The 18,794-nt window shown below is 40.2% G+C and overlaps 1 protein-coding gene across 1 annotated transcript in view; it reads left to right on the top strand.

Annotated features, from left to right (window-relative positions):
- Nucleotides 1-18,794, top strand: part of DERA (deoxyribose-phosphate aldolase) — a 56,039-nt gene that overhangs the window by 29,578 nt on the left and 7,667 nt on the right. Inside the window, exon 7 of the mRNA XM_054187922.1 lies at nucleotides 18,422-18,534. Within this exon, the coding sequence (XP_054043897.1) occupies nucleotides 18,422-18,534 (113 nt within the window). The remainder of the gene's footprint in view (nucleotides 1-18,421; nucleotides 18,535-18,794) is intronic.

The raw sequence follows: 18,794 nt of genomic DNA, 5'->3' as shown, positions 1-18,794 counted from the left end.
CAGTCCTTCCAGGCTTCAGCCTGCTTTACAGGAGTGGTTCCAGTTAATACACACTTATCATTTTCACAGAAAACCTTACCAAAACTTAAAGGCACAAGTAAGTTGGCCTTGTGCTGGATCCAGGGAGAGACCGGCTGAGGGCTGTAGTGTCCAGTCTTTATCTGTAAAAGCAGAGAGCAGTGCCACGAGGTTCCCGCAAAGAAAACTCGGGATGTGGGAATACTGCATGAAGAGGTTTCCTCCAAAATCTTGAAGACCGGAACATCTCACTGCACAAAAGCCTGGTCCTGAATTAAGGAAAGATAACACTTTAATAATTATAAGAAGAGAGAGTCTAAGAAATGTGGTTTGGAACATCGCAGGACAATGCCTGACTACGCAAAGCTTTTATCCCAGCTCTAAATAAGGTTTTTATACTGTCATTAATATCGGTACAGATCCATTTTTAGTATGAATAATGGGAAGACAAATTCTGAGGCACCAATAGCTGCTGTTGTTTTGAGGACTGTTTTGCAAAGATTTGTTTTGAGCAGGGCTAGGTGGTATGGCTGTAAACATGCTAGCAGCTGTCTAGGTGCAAAGGATGACTTTTCTACTGCTGGATGTGGACTGCCGTGATCCAAAACTTCTACCAAGCAAATGTTTCATGAAAAATGAAAGAGAAGAAAGGAAACCAAACTAGCAAAATTTGACTGAAAAGCTAGGCATGCTTTGTGCAGATGCGACAAACATAGGAAACAAGACTACTGAATAAGTGATAGTACTTGGCACTTAGATAGCACTTTACGTCTTCAAACCACATACTGACATTAGCGGAATAAATCTTAGAATCGCCCTGTGAAGTATGAGGCAAAGATAATAACAGACAAGTCAAAAGTCAAGCTGAGATCAGTTGTGAGTTCCTGGCTTTAAATCCCACGCTCAAACCGAAAGTTGAGGATCCCCTCAATAGCATGTGAGTTGTATTATGTTTAAAGAAAAGTTTGATTTAATTATGTATCTACAACTTCAGCTGTAATTTGATACTAAGTCAGTCAGTTATTAGAGCATTTCTGGATGAAAGGCAAACCAAGGGAGGAGACTTGCTAACACATGTAAAACAAGATTTCAATTTGTGTCTTGTTTTACACATCTGAAATAAAACCAACTGTACTGAGTTTACAGTTTATCTGTAAAGGGTGCACTTTACCCTGTAAAAGGTCCATCAGAAATCAGGGACAATGCATGGCTGTCATCTTCTAAAAGCAGACTGGGTCAAAATTGGCATCTCCTTTCTACAGATGTGAACTGTCTCCGAGTGCTTTCCAGGGTGACAGATGATGTCAAGCTTTTGTCTGCAGGTCCAGTTTAGGGCTGGGGACAAGCTAGGAAGTCCTTACTCTTCTGAATGTATAGGAAGAGGACTTACCACCTGACTGGTGACTAAGGCTTTCTCGGTCACAGTCTGGTGGCCATTTCGTCTCTCCGTCCAACCAAGCAGGAGTCAGTGAGTTCAAGGTGTGATGGGGATTGCTTGCTGTTCCAGCTTGGCTGAGCTGTGCTCACTGGCAGAGGAAGGCAGATGTTGAAAGACAGTGTATTCTTGCATCTGGCTGCTTGTCTTCAGAGAACAACGTGCAGTGCAGAGACTTCTCCCACCTGTGTTGTCAAATGGTAGAGAATAATCCCAATTTTCTTTGGCTGTGATCTTCTGGCAGTACAGATTAGATCTAGCGTGGGCATGAGCACATTTCTGAATTTCTGACAGTTTACTGAGAGCGCATAAAATGATGTTTATGTCAGCTGTCTTCTGTCTGCATGCATGCAGACAATGCCTCATTTGTCCAAAGATCTGCCCGTTCCTTCAAAATTTTTAGATAAATATGAACTTGCAGAGTTTGTACTACTTCAGCACTTTGCATCATGCAGATGCAGTGTTGTATGTCATTTTAGGAACATAGCCTTGAATACGCAGAAGTGGTTGCAGTTGGCTGCTGTAAGAAGCTCATCAGGACAGTAATTAACACTATGGAATTATATTAGTAGTTGATAAGTTTCCTGTTGTTTGTTGCAGCAGATGTCCTGCATTCCACATAGTCTGCGGTTGTTCTGCATGTTCAGAGGTCTGGTTAGCATCGCTGAAAGTTTAATGCAAGGAATGAGAACAAAACACGTGTGGAAAACCAAGATACAGAGTAGGTCAGAGTGACACAGTCTGTCTCAGAATTTTGAATGATATTATGGACTAAAAAAGTTTTTGAATTAGGAGTTAGATCAAAAGATGGATAGTCTTTAAATACAATCAGTCTAAAAGAGGTCTCTACAGGAACAAGTGACTTCATTTATCCTGGTACAGAGTGGGGGCAGGGGAGGATAAAAAAGCCAGTGGTGTAAAAATGCAGATAGCTGCATGTTCAGTAAGGCAGTACAAGGCTGCTCCCTTAAATGGTGTAATTGCCTACGAGCTTAACAGTGATACTGCAGCTAATCACTAGAAATAATGTAGGCGTGATAGATAAGCTTGGAGTTGAAAAGTTCTAACAAAGCAATCACAATATCCTCAGGTTTGAATTACTGATGAGAGTCCATACAAAGAGCAGTAGCACAAAAAGACGTTGGGCTTGTGTAAAGGAGACCTTGAAGGAATGCAAAATGAGACTTAAAAATCTGTCTGGAACTCAATAATGTATGTACAGGGAATCAGAAGTGAAGGAATGGAAAGTGGTTGAGAAACACTAGGGCAGGCTCTAATTAAAAGTCTTTTCATTAGATTCTAAAGAGCAACAGAACCCTGTGTGGATAAGTAGAGGACAGAAGTAATATGTAAGAGAAACAGAGATGTTGGGGGGAAAAAAAGATACAAAGAGTCTGCGAAGGGAGAACAGAGTTAGAGTGTATATAGTAAAGCCTCATTTGTTTGCAGTTTGTTAAGCTAGAAACTCAGGCGTGCATGCAATGCCATGTTTTGTTATGCATTTATTTATGTGCTTACTGAACTGTGCACTAACCTATACAGCCATATCTGAGGGGAGATAGTTGTCTGGGGCCATTCATATTTGTCATACCAGGATGCCTGGCAAGGCAACAGTTTGCTAATTTTGGGAAAGTGTCTCTTCTGTTAATGGTATTCTACTGTAATCAGAAAATAGCAATATACACCCTTTACTGAAGTCAAAGAAGAAATACCAGTGTAAAAAAGATGACATTTGTCAGCTCTGTACCTGTTTGTTTGATTTTGTGTTATCCACAACATTGCTTCACTTTCTTCCTCCACGTCCCCATTTACTCATAGAAACTGTGCTATTTCCAAGCACTTCTCACCCGAAGAATACCAAGTTAAGTCAGGGAGCCAGAAGATGGGTAGGATTGTTTTGAGGTAGCAGAATGACTCCTAACTTATTGTTATCAGCTTTGACAACTCTGTTAGCTTCTCTGTTTTTCCGTATGTAAAATTAACATTGCACATTTTATAAGACCTCCGTGAGGTCTAGTAAATTAAGATATAAGCAGAAATACATTCCTCTCATTAGAAGGCAGAAATTTTCCATGCCTGTGTGTGAAGATGGAATACCCTTTGTCACAACTGAAATGGGGAAACGAAGCAAGAGAAAGTCTGGAAATTTTCTGGTGGGAGCTGCTGACTCCAATTTCCTAGGACAGCCAGCTCTGGGAGCAACAGTGGAGGTGGGAGCTGGCACAGCTTGCCGTGGTACTCTAGGCTGATGGTGTCATGCACTGCACGATTGACCAGCATTGCCCATAGCAGCAGGGAGGTCACCTCCCTTCTGCGGTTTTCATAGCACTCCACTCAAAATGTTCTTTTAAATTGAAGAGTTTTGCCGTGCCTCCTGTACGCCTGTTTTGCTGTGCTTTGGTGTTCTCCCTGCACTGAGCAAAATGGAATGAGCAGCATGCCCCTACATGAAATTGTAGAGCAGCAGGAGTGTGATAACTCCCCAGAAATCCCAGGACTTGTCACTGGATCTCAGAGGAGGGTCGGAACCCTGATCTGCGGATTTCTGCTTCTTGACCTGTGAGAAAGTGGCTAATTCTTTATGCTTCAGCCTTTGAAACTGGTTGTGAAATAGTAGGTTACAGTGAGTAGGCAGGTACTGACAATATAACAGACAGTTGAGAGGGGTCAGCCCTCTATTAGTAAACTACCTTAAATACCTGAATAGCATTTTTCTTTTGCTGGTATTCAAGATCTTTGCAAAGCGTGTTAATTAAGGAATATCTAAATGGTATACTTTCAATTTATAACAACTGATGCAGAGAGGTGAGAAAGCACCCTTGTTGCGTTAATTTTCCCCATGAATGAAACCTTGTTTCTATGTTAAATAATTTGTTAGAATTTGAGTTAAAACTTCTGAAGTTTCATATCACCTCAGACTGAGAAATCGTTGCACAGTGAATAGTTCTAGTCAAACATGCCATCAAAATAACACGGCTTCCTGGCAAAAAACTTTGCATCTGTGAAGCTCCAGCATTGAAGGTAATGGTTTGAGAGAATGCAATTTTAAAACATGGAAATATTATGTAAAATCAATAGATGTACAGGGTACTATTTATTTCTCTGATATTTCGGGTTGTTTTTTTATTGTGTTAGCAGCAGGTGTTAAATTCTACTAAACCAGTGAAAAATAGAAATAAATATTTAATTTACTGTATCTATCAATTTTACAAAATTGGCTTATGAAATATTAAAGTATCTTTTAAGAGATTGCAAGTAGGAACACTAGTTAGAAAATCCAGTCCCTTAACAGAAACTTAATATAGATGTGGAAATAAACTCGGCATGATTTTAGTGTTGTAGGTCCTGGAATTTTTTTGTTGCTTTTTAAGGTGGAAAGGCCTAGTAATCGTGCTTGTCTAATTTGAAAGTATATACTCATGACAGCAGAAATGTGAAATTAGACTTCTAAAGAGAAAGATGTTGAACGGAAAAATACGCAAGGAATATGTGACCTTGAACATCAATAGGTTATTTTAAAACTCTATGGCCACTCATTTGATTAAACCCGTTTAATCATAAGGCAAAGCAATACAGCAGAAAACAAAGAAGCATAACAAGAGGTGGACACAAACATAAGTGAAATACAGCTTGAGACATAGAAGTGGGACAAAAATCGTCATATGAAACAAGAAGTTCGCCATAAGGAGGTTATGGATAGTTTCCTTACCAATAAGCTGGATGTTAAACCACGCTGAGATCAATATAAAGACATCCAGTTAACAGATCATGTCCTCATGGTACTAACGCTGTATTTCAAAGTGTTACATCATTGAGTGCAGAGGGACAAGCTGAGTGCTGGGTATGCATGATGCTACAAACACAGTCCTCGCTGAGCTGAACAGGACTGCCTATTCGAATGCAAACATTTAAGCTTGTGTTTAACATTTTCCCTTCCTTCTAAATGTAAGTTTTTAACTGGAATTTAAGAGGTCTTCTTAATAGACTTTGTCAGTCTTTTCTGAAAGGAAAATATTTCTATCAGAATAGGACCACAGGCTATAGCAATATTCTTCAGCAATGTGCTCATTTCAGTGGTGTTTGGAAGGAAAGCTCCATGACTTTTTCCAGCTTGCCCCTGTGGTTGCTTGCAGTATTTTTGGTGAGTTGCACAAGGGACTTGAACTTCCTTGGTAGGTACCTGGGTTACTTGGAGCTCGTCTTCCAGGCTTTCTGCACTCCTTTGACCCGTGTTGCCAAAGTGCAACCTGTATATGGAAGGTGGTGTAAGGAATGGAAGATATTCCCTTCTTTGATACTATATTTTGGAATTTCAACCCCTGGGAAATGTTCCTGATTTATGTATTTTTTAATTCCTTTTCTGAAATTAATTTCAGCATCTCTCAGATAAGACAATTTCTAGTTTCTGACTATGCTTACTTTATAGTTACCAGAGACAATACCTTTCCCAGAGCTGCCTGTAACAGTCCTGCTTTTGAGAGGATTTTTTCAAAGACAAAGATGACAGCAAAGTCCATAGTCTTCATGGCAAGTCAACAGGGATCTGACATCTGATTGTCATATGCACTTTTGATGTTTCTTCCCCTCTAGCATTTGTGCTATAAAGTGATTTCCCTGCAGTGTACAACTGCAGATGATTTCTCAAGTTGAGTTCTCCCTAAATCTAAGATGTAGAAAAACTTCCTCCTTGATGATGGCAGGACTTTTTCCTAAGCAAAAAGTCTTCCTTCCGTCACCTTTGCAGTTACACTGCCAATCCAATGTCCAATTCACCAGCCTATCCCAAACATTGCAGAGGTGAAGTCTTGTAGTTTATCAAGGAGATTTGTTAATCCATCTCTAATGGACCAAAAAGGAAACAGGTGATGTTCCATATTCTGTGCAGCACATTAAACTTAAATTATGCAATGCAAAATAGTGAATCATATATCTTCAAAAGCCTGCTTCCCACTGGAAAATGGACGTGTAGAGAGCTCAAAGGAAACACAAAGCCTTACACGTAAATGAAGCTTTGAAACAAACCCAAGCCCCAGGATGAGAAAGCAGCTGGGTGGGGTGTGATGGAAGGGGGTGCCACGTTTCTCATGGCTTTTGGTCCCCAGTAAGAGGAGGGGTAGCATTTTCAGGTGGTGCTCTGATGACAAGATAGCATATAAATGCTGTTGGTATCTAACTGGTTACTTTTATGTTGTAATCAGGTAATGTGTTTGCAGCTTCTCTGGATGTAAGCAAATTTAGCTTCACAGCAGTTTGCTTGGTTGCCGGTTGCAGCACGGTTGCAGCTTCGAGGCAGGCTCCTCTGGGAGCTTCAGCTGGATGGACGATGTGCTGTTGTAGCAATGCCATTTCCAGCGCCTGGGTTAGAATTACAGCTCACTTAGCTTTAAACTAACTGTCTCCAGAGCGTAATGCAGAAATGCTGGTTCGTTGCTTAGAAGTAAAACAAAAAAGTCCTAGTAAAATAAACAGAGCTATTCTGTGCTTTCAAACAACTTCTTGGTGAGTTCATTTGCAGGGACTTGCTTGTATAAGGAAGTAAAAACTGAAGGCAGGAGAGAAACCTGGGAAGAAAGTAATTTCTGCTGAAATGTTCAAGAGATTAAGTACAAAAAAAAAAAAAAGTGAGGGGTAGAGAGAGGCCTTTTGGTTTGAAGGGCTCCTGTGCCTTTTTTGCTGTCTTAAGAACAGTTTTGGAGTGAAACACAGGAACATGGAGATCACTTTGCAATCTGTGTATAAAAATGCTGCAGATGAGAACAAATAATTATGAATTACTAACACCACTGCATTTTGTTACTCAGAAATAATTCAGAGAAGGGTTCTCCCAGTTGAGGTTTCGTGAGGTTCATGAAAGACAGAAGCAAGAAAGGAGCTAAGATTATTTCAGTGGAATTTTTAAGTGGCAGAAGACAAAGGGAAGGTAAGAAAAGAATCCGTTCAAGTTGGAAGGAGGTTACTAGTATGGCATTTGAGGTATCAGCAATGCATTCTGTATTATTCACGGCCGTAACTCTGGTATGGCTTGTAGGTTTTCTACGTTTTCATTTGCTAAATTAGGTGGGACATCACATAAAGAGTAAAGCAGTCAGTGAAACGTAGAAAGGTTTAGATCATCATGTTCATACTAAGCTTGTAGACGCCTTTCCACAAAATGTGTAACTTTTTAATGTTAATTTACTAGTGAATAATTTAGAAATACCTGTTTATTTTTTAATAAAAAAGAAGATATAAATTGGATGAGTGTTCCTAATGTTACTTACAGCTGCCCTGAGCAGATGTTGGGGAGTCTTAGTGGTATGCTAGACCAAAATAAGTTTTATGAATAAACAAACAATTTATTTTTACTACCAACTCTTTCAGGCTGATTCTCTCCCAGATTGACAGTAAATGGCTTTTTAAAGTCTCCTCATAAATAATTACCTTTCTTGTGCCACTTTTTTTCTAGGCACTTGGATTTTAATTATGATGATGAACAGTTTTAATAAGTTGTTAAATAATTTTATCTTTTTAGGGCTGAATCCATTTTCCATTCCTCTTTGATTTCATTCGTTCCTGGATTTTCAATCCTTTCAATTCTTGCTAGTTCACTTGATATTGCACTTTCACTCCCCCTTATAAATTCACATTGGAGAAGCAAACAGCATGCAGCAGCATCTTCTTCTTCTGAACTCTATGCACACACACCCACCTTAGCTTGCTGGTTAACAACAGTCTCCTGTTACTAGTAACCATTTGGTTTAACTCGGTCATTTTGATCACTGTAAGTCTGAAAAGATAGGTAATTAAATGGAGAGAATGAGGTTTTGCTTTGGGCTAATGTCTCGGGGCCTTAAAGCATTCTGCAGAAGATGGCTAGCAAAGTGAATACTGTGCTTAGTTGATAGATAAGGTATATACAGCGCTTCTATACTCACCTTCGGACCTGTGTTTTCCCATGTAAATAATTATTAGATGCCTACGTATGTAATTTGATGTAGAGAAATGCTGAACACATAATTCCCTGTGACTTAAGCTGTGATTCAGTATCTGTGAAGAACAGCTGCCTTATTGAAATGTATGCATCCCTATTGGGATGGTGGGGAGAAGAGACAAGTGAGAGGTTTTTAAACTTCCTGATTTTTAGTCTCATGGCATGATCAAGATTTACTTAATTAGAAGTGACTACTGTTAAAAACAAAAATCCCACAGATTGTGTTTAAACTTTTATAGTTTTCTTTCAGATTATGTATGTCTCGTGATCCCACTCCTGACACTGAATAATTGGAGTCACTACAGAAAATAGTAATACCCATTTAGATATTGTTAGAAGTCATAGTTGAAAGTGTGGATCTTGCAAGGCTTTACTTTTATCAGGTTAGGGTCTGGCGGTTCTCATCAAACATCTGTTTCTTTGGAGTGCGGCCTTGGGTAGCTTTGCTTACTGTTATGGTCTGTATGACCAAAACGGAGCATGCTTAGGACCAAGCTCAAATGGAGAGACAGCACTGCAACTTTTTTACTATTTATGTCAGAAGCTTAGGATTACAGAAGGAAAGGTGTAGACCAGGCAGTCGTGCTTCCTGGTGTAGTGGTGGCACCATCACTGCCACTGCCGTTTGGCAAGTTACAGCTCAGTAAAACACGGGTAATGTTTTGCTTCACCACTTCTATTTCTGAACGTGTAAGTGTGAATGAAGAGACTATTGCTACTGAAGTGAGGGTCTGAAATATTGCCATGCAAAGCTACAAACTTTAGATAGTGGTGTGTTGTTTTGTTTTTTTTTCAGACAGACATAAAATGTACTGTCTCAATGAATAGTGACATTTAATAACTTGCCACTAAATACCTATGAGAATATATATACATATAACACAAAGAGGGTTTGATACTCAGTTTCTTTCATTCACAGTATTTCTGTAAAAAGCGTGAAATGCTGAAGTACAAAATTATGCTATATATATTTAGTGGAGGTTCTCAAAAATGTAAAACCTATATATAAAACATAGATTTGAAGACTGAAGTATCATCTTCATTTTACCAGTGGGCTAACTAAATGTTCATTTCTATATCAGTTTCAACTATTTTTAACCAAAACCCAGGCAGTTGTTTTATCGGATTATTGGTACTTTTGGTTTGAGATGCTCACCATGATTGCAGTCTGTGACCAAATCGGCACACAGGCTGTTGACAAATGAAGGTGGAGAAACAATGCCCCAGCATATTAAATACCTTTTTATGAGTTGCTGCCTATTTCTGATGGCGCTTAAGGGTCTTTTTTATTTCCTTCATTTTTTAAAGTAGTGCTCAGTAGACTGTTATGCCAGAAAAGTCTGACTGAATTTATCAGCAGCATGCCTTCATAAAGCATCCCTTTGAAATAAAATTGTTAGTTTTGCCATGTAAGCATCATTAATAATACAATGGGGGGGGGTGGGGGAGAGATTTCTTAAAAAACCAGAAGTGTGTCTTTCGCTGATGCCCAGCAGAGAGGTGCCTCCTGCTTGGAGTGTTGCTGCACAGTCAGGGGTTTTGGTTGGTTTTTTTCATCGAGGGGGGCTAGCAGGCTATTTGGTATTCAGGCTACCTGAAGAGCAGGAACCGTGTAAAACAACCCTATTGACAGTACTGAAAACATCTCTCGGTACCTGGAAGTTGTCACCCGCACTGCAGCCTACACACGGTGGGCTTTTGCAAGTTTTGCCGGATGTCAAATTATCAAGGTGGGGAAAGAAGGAGGAAACACTCGGAGGGGCAAAAACTTCTGGGAAGGAGGAGCTGCGAGTAAGATCGGTATGTTTTAAAAACAACCATAGCTTGCCGTTTTACTATGCTGCCTTATGCGTAGGTAAGGCTTTCCAGGGTGTTACCCTTTGGATATTTGTCGCATCAGGAGAATGCCCACCACCTGCACCCAGGAAGTTCATGATAGAATCTATGTGTTTGTAAGTTGGTTGTGTTGGAGACGTTCAAGTATCATAAAAATTAAACTAAAAGTGCCTGACATTTTCCTAGGAATCTCATGATTACTGGAAGTGGAATATTCAGCCCTCTGTGCAAGCCCCTAAGTAACCTATTCTACCTGATTCATAAAAGCCAGGAGGAAACAAACACATCACGGATGAGTCTGGTGAGATCTGACACCTTAGATTTTAATTATTTTTTTTTCCAGGCAAAGCCAAAAGCTTGACATTGGCCACGAAGTGCTCTCGGGAAATGCCTCTGATACTGGAAATCCCCCCAGTGCTGAAGCCCCCACCTGTGCCAGTCGCCTTTTTATGTGTAGGGAACAGCGTGGAAGAGGGGCTGACGCTGGCTGTTTGTCCTCTGCATGACAAAGAGGCTGGATGCTGGACAGATTCTGATTGTGGCATTAAGACATGACTTTTAAATCTCAAAAATCAATCCTGCCTTTCTCTGGGTTAGAGTCAGAACAGAATCTTAAACTGCTTTTATCATGAGGTGTTGAAAAACACTCAAAATGACATTGAAGTGTCATGATTTTGGCTGTATTATGTATGGGTTTTTTAAAAAATCTTTAAAATTCATAGCATCTTCTTGATAAAGTAGACTGATTTTCTACTTGTTTTGTTCAGTGTGGAATATTTCCAAATGGATTTTAAACAGCTATTTCTTCAGTTTGAGTAATTTTGTTACAAGCTAATAGACAATACGTGAGCATACCTGAGTTTTAATGTTAACGTATTTGTTTCAAAGTTGCTATCAACATTAAAAAGCACAAAGCTAAGTGTGGTTGCTAAAACACGGCATGCAATATGCCATGTAGTGCTGCGATTCTAAGCAGTCATGCATATTTATTATTTTCTTCCAATTTGCAGTGCTATTACTGGTAGATATATCAGGGTTTTAGCCTCAGTCTGTAATATGTCATGTACTGGACAACATTTTGAGAGACTGAGATGTATTGATCCAAAACCAAGAATGCCAAGAGGGAAAAAGCCTGACCTAGATCAGTGCTGTTTTAATTATATCGCAGTTTAGGATAGTTTATCATTGTTTAGGTTAGTTTAAGTGTGAACAAGTAAACGATGCAATGCAATTCAGTGTTTGTAAAGGAAGCTTAATGGGTGAGATTTTCAAATCAAGTCTAGTTTCTCCTGCAGCGTTTTGCTTTTTCACCCAGCCCAGCAGGAGCACGTGTCTCGGTGCTGAGAACCTGAGTGCCCGCATCTAATCTGAAAGGAGAGGCCAACCTTTGTGCTGCTCCACCGAGGAGCAACAACCTGTTCTAGCGGCAACCTGTGTGTTACTAGTAAAGTGATGAGAATGAATGTTGTGGTTCCGTCTCAAACACCCAGCGTGCCTTAAGCTGCTGTACATGGGACACTAACACTCTGCCAAAGCAGAGAAAGTCACCGTCCCCCTCAGCCCCTGGCCACATTCATATCCCTGTACAGAGACAAGGTATTATTTTATAATCTTTAGCTTTTTTTATGCAAATGATGACTTCTGGACATTAGGGTAATTTGCAGAATTCAGCCATCGCTGCCTTTGCAGCAAAGAGTCGGAACAAGGTGTTGAAAGATGTGACTGCCTTTTTTGTAGGTAGCCACTGTGTAATTGTGGAGATGACGGTGGTGGTGGTGGCAATGAGAGGGAGCAAACCTGCTCCTCTGTGCCTCCATGCACGCTGCAGACCACTTATACTAGGTTTTATGCAGGTGCTGCAGCTACTCTCACCACTAGCACACTATCCATGCTTTTTTCAGTTGTTTGTGGTTCTTCTACTCTCTTCCCCCATACTCCTCAGGTATGTTGCTAGCTGGTGCAACAGCCACATCTTAAAGCTAATGGTAACCGACACATTTTGTCTCCATGTACCACTTCTGCTACTACTTTCACCCTGTTTACTCTTCTCTCCACTGGGTAAAATGCGCCACAGCTGCCTGCTTCTGTTTTGTCATGGGTGTTGATCCAGAGGAGGACATGGGTTTGGGTATCTGGGGCCAGAGATGTGCCACCAACACTGCCTTCTGCCCTGGGTGTGCACAGGGATGTGCTCTCAAGCTGAGCCTATGCTAGAGTAGAAAGGAGATTTGCACTGATATCACTCGTATTTTGTACCTTGCTCAAAATCAGAAGGGGAGTGACAAAAAATATCCCACAGAGTAGTCTGTAAAGGAAAACTGCGTTGCGAGTGGATAAGCTGAGAGGAAAGGTGCATTTTTTTCTCAGTGATTATAGTAAGGTTAGGATTAGGTTGTGAGATGCATTGATTTATTTCTTCTTTCTACCTTTGGCTCGTCATGTGTCATTAGGCAAACTGCTTAACCAGTTCCAGTAATGCCATCTGCAAAATGAAATAAGGTTAATATAGGTCATACACTGTAAAGCCCTTGAGTGTAATACATGGTACACAGTTTTAAAGAAGAAAAATGAAATTGCTGTAAAGAAACATGAAATTTAACAAGGAGATAACAATACGGACCACAACTTCCTTGTAGTCCCACTAGTCGCTTTTGGGAGGATATCCTGCTGTTTCCTCTTTGGAGAGGAAGAGGAATGGCTGTTCCAGCAACATGTAATTGCCTGAGCTGCTCCTGCAACCTGGCATCTCCCAACACTGCTTCTGCCTGGGAATTCAGGAGGGGACTAGGAGCACGTTTCCTCCTGCGCTTTAGTGTGGTTTAAAGCCTAAAGCCAAGAGCCATCTTTGACAGGGATTCCAGCTGTGGCCTTTGAGCCCGGGGCACATGTCAGTTATTTATCTTCTCTTTCACCATACCAAATAGGGAATGGATTGGAAGGAATGTTCTTAAAGTAGCAAGAGCCTATGCTATAAAGCCGAGTAACAGAAGGTGATATGGATCTTTCTGTTGAACCTTCTAAAGAAACACATTTTAAATGAACACACAAGAAACTAATGCTAATTAAGTAATAGTATTCCATGGAGACCTGTGGTAGACACTATTATAGTGCATTAGCGAGCTATGCATAATTCAGCAATGCTGAATTCTTTCAGACATCATCTACAGGGCATTTTGCATAAGTATGGACTTAATAATTTGTCCCTTCGTGTGCATGCCTAAGTGTTCCTACGGGCATCGTTTGGCCTGCAAAATGCCTATTACTGGAGGTGATGTACAAGAAAGGAAGCATCCATTCTGAGTCTTGAAAACCAAGCTGAGATGATAGGATGGGTCGTTAGAAAGGTTGTCGTATTTGTAAACAGACATTAAACATGGAGGCTTATGATGTGGTGGGTTTTTTCCTCTGCTCTGTGCAGGCACTTTTCCAAAAAGAATGGCAAAAAATAGGCAGTTCACAGAAGACCAAGTCATAAGCTAGCATTTTTCAAAACGGTGGCTTAGACGCAGGCATGTGGAAACATGCGTAGGCACCTAACCAAGTGGTCTGGCAGTATAGCCATGAGTGATGGAGTTAAAGCTACTTGGTGAGCTACTGCTAAAGCGAGTTGTCACAGCTTTGTGTTCTCTTCTCCTCCTCAGCAGCAAAGTTAAGCTAGCAGGGAATGTATTTTGTCTTGCCACTGGAGTAGGATAAGGACACGTAAGTGGACAATTACAGTGACTCAACTGACAAGAATTAGCTACTACATTAGCCTTTTATTTCTTGCCCTACCTCTTCTTTTCAGAGGGTTGGTAACCTGGTCACCCCTTGTCAGGCTAATTGTCTGTGAATCTTAAGACCCTTATTTTAGGTACTCATAAAATAGAAAGATGACTTGCTAATGGGACTTTATGCACATTTGATAATGTACTATTTTATCATTGCTACCTGTCAGGATAAACAGCAGGGGCTTTTGCAGGTCCCCTCAGCAGCATGCCTCTTTTTGACACCAGTCCTAGAAGTCTTGGAAGGGTATGTGTTCACCCTATGTCGCCGCATATTGTTATATCTGAGTTGCAGCAACCAAGATATATTTGTGCTCATTGCAAGTACTCACAAAGTAGCAGGGCATAATTGTCCCTCTGCAAGCAGCTCTCTCTAAACTATTGTTTAAAACTGCCAGACGCATCTTTGTTCTTTATTAAGAGTAAGGCAACAACACAAAGTCTGTACTTATCAGGAGATAATCATTCCCCAAGGGCATTTGAAGCACTTCACAACCAAAAGGTTGTGATTACTCCACGATTGCTATACTGCTTATTATTCCTTATTGCTTAATTATAGAACCAGAGTGTGTTTGCTGGATGCTGTCATCTAAATAAGGTTCTCCAGTTCTCATGCTCTGCTTCAGTGTTACGTGGACTGGGAAGCTTTGTAGCATTTCAAGATGATGTAGGGGATAGCAGTAGGGTGGGCCAGTCATGGCAGCTCTTCTGGCCTTCAGAAAACCAGGGTGTTCAATCCCTGCCCTGCCAAATGCTTGCTGAGAGCCCTTGGGCAAGTCACTCAGCTTATGTATACCTCTGCTCTTACCATAAATAAGGGGGTGTCAGTATCTAGAACAGAAATAGTATAATGGACTTCATCCTGACCTCTAGGTATGGACTTAGGCAACACACTATGAAGACAATAATTTTCTTTTTAGCATGTGCACATTCAGCTGACTTATTTTGAGTGGTCTTTGGTGGAGCGCAGTGGCTGAGGGTCGTGTGTGCGTGGGGGGTGAAAGCGCAAGAGAAGAGGGGATTTAATATCTTAAAATACTCTTCCTGAGTTCACAAGACGTGTGACTGCAGCCCAAGTGGTCTGGCTCCCCGCCACGCCGAGAGCTCGTTTGCTGTCAACCAGAGAGAGCCTCTCAAACAGAGGCTGGGGCACCGTTCACGTTTCTTAAGGTTTATTCAGATTTCCATCTCTGGTTAAAGTAAGCCGATGCAGTTTGTGCTTGCCAGGCTGTGGTGCTGTAATGGATCACGCGCAGGTGGGTTACTGGGTTGGCAGCAAGCCCACCTGAAACAGGCGTCGAATGCTGCTGTGTTTCAAAAAGGCTTTGATGTCTCCTCTCGTTAGTGAGTCAATGAGTCTTACATGACTGGCTGCCTGGAAAGGCAATGTACTGTTGTGGTTATGCATTGGAAAAGAGTAGGAAGTGCGGCCTTTTCCAGGCTCACTGGGCCTAGAAATCTACCCTGAAGAACTAATATTTTTAGGTCTTTGATTTAATGTTTCATGGAATCAGGTAACCTACCCTAAGGAAGGGAAAAGCCACCCAAGTTGTATTTTAACATTAGCCTTGATTTTTTGAGTGTATACATTCAAAGGAAGATGGGATGATGGGTTACAAATCTCATTTCTAAATCATCACTTAAATTTCCAGACGAAACTCCTGCTGAACTTTGTTCCTTAGACTTGTTTTTGAAAACTTGAATAAGAAATAGACTTGGTGAAACTGCCTTATTATTACAAGGCTGGCATAAAGTCTACTTAATGAGGTGCTTTTTGCGGCAGTGGTTGATTTTTAAAATCCCCCTTCTCACTCCTGAAATCCAAACATTAATAGCACCTCCCATTGTGGTGCTCTCTGCTAGCGTGCATCTTCTGTCTTCTGCAAGGGGCTGCATGCAATCCTGCTAGTAAGCTCTTGTGTCATAAATAGAATTTGTTCAGGAAATAAAAATGTATTGTTTTCATTGTTAGAGGATGCTACTAAATTGGCTGTATGTTTGTCTAATAATCACATCTAAAGCTGATTATTCTGGTAATAGCCTTAAGATATTATTTAAAAATAAATATATAAATGCACTACTTTTGTACTAATACTAGTTTTTAATCTCTTCTTGTTTCTATGAAGTCTGAATGAGATTTTCAAAATTGAATAATAATTTGATCCGTTAATCTTTTGAAGCTAGTAATTTTATTTTCCCCTCTTTGCAGTCTCTGAGGCTCGCAAATGAATAGAGCTTCATTACTGGAGTCTGCATTTAATAACCATTATCCATTATCTTGTAATTAAGACTCCCTGTAACGAATCATGAGGACAATGCAAAAATACATAGTACATTTCTTTAATGAACTGGAAAATGTTCATCTTGTTCTATTTAGTAATGAGTTGCTGAATAGTCGTTAAATCCACTGGAGAATAGAGCTAGATGGATTTTGAAGACTATCTTGAGTTTGTGGTTAATCTATTAGAATTAAAATTTCATCTTCTATTTTTATCAACAGCTGATTAGAAGTCATTCTGTTTGACCAAATTGATTAGAAGACCATATACAAGGGCAGCTGTTGTTTAATGAAAGTTTTTAATGAAACTGTACCATAGAGACTTGTAATTATAAGACTTATAAAAGCTTTGACTTACCTTATACTAGAAAAAATGAAAAGTATTGCGCTGAAGGACTTTAAGTGCTACGTTTCGAAAGGGAAATTAAAAATATAATTTGGTGCTGTTGAAGTTTCACTTCCACTGTTACTTGTTTTAATGTGACTATCAGATGTCCATAGTGTCTCTCTGGATGGGATTAGTTCTGAAATATGTAGCTCAATTGTCTCTCATATGTCCTCCGTTCTTTGCAAAGCTCAATCAACTGTTAATTGCCTCTTTTGTTCATCGCACTTTTCTCTGGAGTTAGAACTTTTTTTACAAATAACTGTTTCTCTTTAGAGTGGGAATTGTCATAGGAGGGTGCAATTTAATCACCAACGGGCTGAGTTAGTGCCTAGACAGGAAGCCTACAGAGAAAACCGTGGTCTTATGAGACACAGTGTTAGTGAAACCGTTCGATTAAGTTTAAATCACGGGATGCAGAGACATGCCTGGCTTTGTCTTAACTTCCTACCAGGCTGAGACCTAGCTGCCTGCCAACCTTCGTCAGGAAGTCTCTGGAGTGTGCCGCAGTGCACCGTCAAAATGTAGTCTAGGCAACTCTTTGGCTTGAGCCAGTAGTGAAACTTCCCGGCTTACTCTAGGGGATGTTGTAGAGGCATCATCATTCAAATAAGAGACAAAATGGACCCTAAGCCAAATTTGAAGTGGAAGCAGATGCAGTGCCAATTGACTTAAGTGGATGATGCACTACTACACGATGTTTGAATTATTCCTCCTCCCGATTACTTTTGATAATTAATGATCCCACAGTACACCTTTTCTAAGAAGTAGGTTCCCAGGGATGAAGTGCGCCCTAATGCAATTAAAGAAGTTTTGTCATTGTATTGTGTCAATGAAGGTTCATACACTGCAAGGCAATTTTTTTTTGTTAGTTTCTTAGCTTTTTGTTATATTGTGCTGCAGGATTTTTTTTAAGCCAACCCAGAACAGCAAGAATGCACAAGTATTCAGGACAGGCAGTGGGGAATATTGTTCAGAAGTGAAAGACCAGAAAAAAATAGGCCAAGGATAACTTCTGCTTCTTCAAATAACACAGATGTTTTGACCTTTTTTACTGCATTGTATCAGACCGTCCTTTAAGTATAGTAATTTGCAATGTTGCAATCACAAAATGCATGAGAAGGGAGTTTTTCTGCTGTTTACAATATTACACAGCTGGTTTCATAAGTACACGTGGGATTTCTTTCCTTTCACTTTAAATAGCTGCGGGAGATGCAATACTAGTCTGTCAAATGTGAGACTAAATAGATGCAAAGTTAAATTAAAGAAAATGATGAAAATTGTTTCTATTCAGGAAGATCCTTGTGTAAATACTAAAATGTTGATTTATATGCAAAATTTTTCAGAGGAAATAATTTCCATTGTTGTAGTTAGTCAGACACATTCCTATTAATGTATATATACACATATATTCAGTGTCCGTACAGGAACATTTGTTATATTGGACTGTCCTGAAGAGATTGTTAGTCTGATAGCTAGAGCAAAGAATTAAGAGCTGGGATGTTCATTTAGCCACTGAGATGTCTGTCTTGCTCTGAAACCGGGTGGGATTATCCTCCTGCTCTAGTCTCGAACCAGAGCAAGCTTAGCACCGACACCACAGGGACGTACGTGTAAAGGAATGCTTCATAGTTGCTGTGAAACATGAGGACGTCTTTGGATGGTGTGAACTATGTATGTGCAGAGTGGCTCTTGTTCTAAAACTACCATAAAACTTTCTGCTTCCTTTCAGGTTCTGATTTTATAAAGACGTCTACAGGAAAGGAGGTGGAAAACGCGACCTTTCCAGTTGGAGTAGTCATGATGCGAGCCATTAAAGAATTCTACTGGCAAACTGGCAACAAGGTAATTCTCACTACCTTTATAAAAATTAACCAAACAGGCTCACTGAGAAGGAAATAAGGCTGTAATAGTTTCAAAATGCAGAACATAAAAATCCACATACATTAGCTTCTGTGGCTCTGAGAGCAATGGGTCATGTGACTTCCGTCTTGTATTCCTCATTTGATTTGCTGATATTTGTATACTTTTTTTAGAAGTAAAAGAAAGCTTTTGGCTTTACTCCCTTGAATACCTGTCACTTCGTTCCATAAAAGCTCATGCAA

The sequence above is a fragment of the Rissa tridactyla genome, chromosome 1 (genome assembly GCF_028500815.1).
Source record: "Rissa tridactyla isolate bRisTri1 chromosome 1, bRisTri1.patW.cur.20221130, whole genome shotgun sequence".
NCBI classification, from domain to species: Eukaryota; Metazoa; Chordata; class Aves; order Charadriiformes; family Laridae; genus Rissa; species Rissa tridactyla.
The sequence above is the reverse complement of the archived record's forward strand: the minus strand, read 5'-3'. Positions and strand labels throughout refer to the sequence as shown.